Source organism: Limulus polyphemus, unplaced genomic scaffold (genome assembly GCF_000517525.1).
Source record: "Limulus polyphemus unplaced genomic scaffold, Limulus_polyphemus-2.1.2 Scaffold284, whole genome shotgun sequence".
Taxonomy (NCBI): domain Eukaryota; kingdom Metazoa; phylum Arthropoda; class Merostomata; order Xiphosura; family Limulidae; genus Limulus; species Limulus polyphemus.
The window spans coordinates 305474-310131 of NW_013665894.1; the positions used below are offsets into that span (position 1 = coordinate 305474).

The 4658-nt window shown below is 34.9% G+C and overlaps 1 protein-coding gene across 1 annotated transcript in view; it reads left to right on the top strand.

The window, feature by feature from the left end:
* Positions 1-337: 337 nt before the first annotated feature.
* LOC106457036 (cGMP-inhibited 3',5'-cyclic phosphodiesterase A-like) overlaps positions 338-4658 on the top strand; it is a 307645-nt gene continuing 303324 nt past the window's right edge. Inside the window, exon 1 of the mRNA XM_022382847.1 lies at positions 338-1300. Coding sequence (XP_022238555.1) covers positions 419-1300 — 882 coding nt within the window. The 5' untranslated portion in view covers positions 338-418. The remainder of the gene's footprint in view (positions 1301-4658) is intronic.

Sequence of the window (4658 nt, forward strand, 5' to 3'; positions counted from 1 at the left end):
TTTAACCGCGACAAACAAGCGGTGATAAAAACATCAAATTTTATTGATTCTACGTATACAACATTTGAAGTTTGAGTGTATTAAACATTAATTAAACGCACAATAAATATTTAGAATGCACACTAAAACCTGTGGTTCACATGTTTTCTTAATAATCATTCACTTCAATAACATGCTCTCATTGTTAAGTTTACTTCACATGAAACTGCTAGTCGATGAAACCTGGGGTCATCGGCACAATCATCGCTTCAAACATCCACAGCCGGCTATCGCTTTCTCGTACTTGTAAAGGTTAGCTTTCACGAAGCGGGAGATTTCCCAGCATGCACTGGCGTTGTGCCTCATGCTGTTTAGAAAGCACGAGCTTCTCAGTTGTCGATTAGCGAACAAGTAAGATGAGCAGCTGTTAAGGGTGGTCATGGCTTTATGCAACACTAGCGTTCCTAGCCGCCCTAACTCCTCACGAAAAAACAGTCATACTTTGGATCCCGACAATAACGGATATGTTCAAGTATTAGTTAAACCTCTTCATGGTAGGAAATGTAGTATTCTATTAAGTTGGTTAGGTGTTCCGAATCTTGTGATTTTGCCGGAACACGCGGCACTCGTGTACGGTGCAGGCGCTGTTATTTGTTGCTGTTTGGCTTATATTGTTGTAGTTTGCGACATAACTGACTTTTTTCAACGTTTTTGCAGATTTACAGTACTTCTTTTTTCAGTATTATGTGCACATTATCTTTTTGCTTTGTACAGTCGTAAGAAAATCAATACCACAAGTTTTTATTTTTTGTTTTGCGCCGGTATTCTCGGCGAAATTGCTGGCCAATGTATTTGTCGCGACGAATCTGAAACCACCACAGACTATGGTGAGCTAGACATAACATCGAAATATGCTAAGAACAGGGATAAAGGCTTAAGTCTGGCAGCTGTAGGCCAGCTGCTTGTGTACTTGGCCTCATTGGCAGGAGCTACCGCCCTTGCCAACGTTCCGGGTCGGCTTGGCACTGGGATAGTTTCATTCTTTGCCCTTGTTCGGCTTGTAGTATTGTTATGTCTTCCTGAACTGCCTGCACGTGTAAGCCCCTTCGTGGCCCACGTGTGTGGACTGTGCGGTGTTCTGCTAGCCAAACATACCGAAACAATGTTACGCCCTCCAATCGACACCATCATCACCCAGGACGGTAAGATTCTGGCTGTTCGTCGGCGTCGGACCTCGAGTTCTGCTGGACTGCATGTCTTTGGTTACGGGAAACCCCGTCGGACCTCCCTTCCAGCTCTCTCTAGGCACTGTTACGGACAGGTAAGACAGGTTATAAGTTGCAGTTTTGTAGGTGTATTCATGTTTTAGTGAAATACATATAGTGAAATACTCGACATTATCGTACTTCATATGGGAGTGAGCAAGATAGAAATTATATCTGGGAAGTATTAAGTAAAAATCCCAACTTATCATACAACAGATTTTTGATCTTAATATGTGAGACTTAACCCTTGTTCCCAGTTTTAGGTTCCATTAAATAGGTTGCGATTTCAAAGTGTCATAACTGTTCATAATCAACCGAAATATATTGTCAATTTCCGTTTGAAAATACACGGGCAAGAGAAAAATTACTTTGGGTATGTTACAAAAATAAACCGATTGCATTTAAACTAACAAAATATCTGTTTATCATCACTTCGGATTATCAACAACCTTGTGATATGAATAACAACTTCTGCTATCCCCCCCTCACTAATTCAATACAGGTGGTGCGATTGTATTTTTCGTCTAATGCAAATGGTAGTCGATACAATATTCGCTCGTAACGGAGTGCTTATTTAAACATGTATCAGTTGTTGATTTTTCAAACAGAGTTCTTCGTTTACATGAACTTCCGCCTTAACGAGACGTGTTCATGCAATGCAGCATACAAACTACGTGATAACTCGTTTGTTTTCTTTAGACGATCAGTGTTGTTATATGTACAATTGGGTTCTTACATACAACGCCCCCCCCTCTCACACATACACACACACACATACTTTAAACTCTCTCAGAATTAGTTTCATCTTCTGAAAGCCACTATCCAATGCCCATCCCCACTCCCCCAAAAAGGACGGTACATCACTTTATTCATAAAACATATAGTTCCTAAAAAGTAATTTGAAAATTGTAATACAGTCATTTCTATCAACCGTTGTTAATGTTTCTTCTCAACACTTAAGGCTTTATGGCGTTTAGAAACTACTGAAAGTTCGGTAGGTACGTGTGTTTGTAGGCAGAATAAACGTAACGAGTTCTCATTACACAGAAGTCTGTTAATAAGCGCAAAGCTACACTGTAGCCAGTGGAAGCATGAAACCCGATTTTTAGCTTTATCGTTTTATGAGCCCACAGACGTACTGCTGAGCCTCCAAATTGCTACACAGAAGTAATTAAGATGCACATGTCAGAGAATTAAATTTGTTTTTGTCACGTTAAGCAAATGATAAAAAGTTTCAAAAGCTTTGTTTACGATATTATATTTAATGCATTCCCAGTTTGAATTTGTCTATAACATGGTAGAAATATGTTAGTGCCACAGAACATTGGAAGATGCATGTTTCTAAATGAAATATTCGAAATTAGAAAATTTCAGTTCATGAAAACTTAAGCTCCAATACAACTTTCATATTTATGATTATGTAAGAAACATTTTAATTGTATATGTAAAGAAGCATTAGCAGGTTACTATATACAAAATTCAAATATAGTTGTTCGTGACTTTTGTTTATAGACCCACAGTTGTAATATATGCAGTAAAAACACGAAAGTGAGAAGGAAACTTAATGGTAGATGTGATTGTTGTTCTTTGACTGACACGTGTTGTTTAATCAGTACGTTTCTCCATTAGTTGGTAAATCCTATTAAATAAGTCATTCCACTCGAAACTGTATTCAACATAATTTGATACCAAATAAACTTAATACACAAATGGTAGTTACTTGCTAATTTCTAACCCTGAAATCACCGTAGTAGCCTTCCTCTGAACCCTCTACAATAAGTTTATCCTTTACGTAAGAAAGCACATTACGCTAATAAGCAGGCAAAAAACAAGTTATAAACACAAAAAAGTGACTTACTTATAGTAGAACATGCATGTTTCAAATTCAATTACTGATATATGAAATAAAGAAGAAATGAAAACAGTTAAGATTGTTTACAAAACATTACAATGATGGTTTTGGGATTTTGAAATAAAGATTGATAAGGATAGATAGTATATACTTAGCAAGCTGGATAATAACACAAAATAACTAAAAAGTCAATAATAACAAAGAGAACGTATTAAAAAATATTTAGTCTGAAAGTTTCTAATATCGATTCTTTTACACAATACTCTGATCAGGTTGTTATTAATTTTTCGACATAGATTTTAAATAATGTGGAGAGAAGAGCATTATCTGGAGCTTTACGTATTGGGTTACCACCTGTAATCTTGAGGGATACAGGTTATGTGGTAAGGTTTGAAACATTTTACTTTAAGTAAAACTATTTATACTTGGCCAAGTAGTAGCGAATCGTTTAGGAGTATTAGAGCACAAGTGAAAGGACTAGCTCTAGCATCTTTACATAAATACGAAAAAATAAACAACACTTGACTTATTTTTGGGAAGTTAAAAAAGGTTAAAGATAAAATTATACCAAAAACAGACAAAGGGAATGGAATTGTTCTAATGAGTAAAACAGATTATATCAATAAAGTTCAAGACATTTTAAAATATGAAACTAAATTTAAAAAACGGAGAAAGATTATATGAAAATAATAAAAACTGCTTTACTTTAAATCTAAAGAAACAAGGGTTTAATGTAAGAGAATGAATATAAATTGATAAGACTGACATCATGATACGCAAACATTTTATGTGAATTATCTAAAGTAAACAAGGAAGGATGTTCTTTAAGACCAATTGTATTTAATATTGGTACTTATACTTATGAATTTGTAGGCTTTCTTGTTAAAATATTAAGAATTAATGAATTCACTTATTGAGACAGTATTGAGTTTGTGGAAGAAATACAAAGCTTAAATTTTGGAAATACTATTTATTATGTTAACTTCGATATTGAGTCATTATTTACAAATATACCTTTGGAAGAAACGCTCAATATAGCTGTTAATTTGGTTTATAATCAGGATAACCAAAACAGATTTTCTAAAGAAGTACTTAGAAGGTTTTGGATTTAGCTACAAACAACTGTTTAATGAAGATATGTAGGATCAGACAAACAGAGTATTAGCTAATCTGTTCCTAATTTATCGTGATGGATGATTGTTCTGAAGAATTTAAACCTCTATATTACAAAAGATATGGATATGATACTTTATTTGTCTTTAAAGAGAAAGAACATGTACAAAGATTTTTGGAATGTTTAAATAGTAAGTATAAAAGCATACGATTTGCAGTAAGAATATTGAGAATATTTCTAGAGTATTAGCTGACAATGAAAATGGGATTTTTAAATGTGAAACATATCATAAGAAACCTTTTACAGGGTTATACTTTAATTATAATAGCATCATTCCTGTGTTATATAGGATCAAGTTAGTTAGGATTTTAGTACATAGAGCATCAACTCGCAATCTGAGGGTCGCGGGTTCGAATCCCCGTCCCACCAAACATGCTCGCCCTTTCAG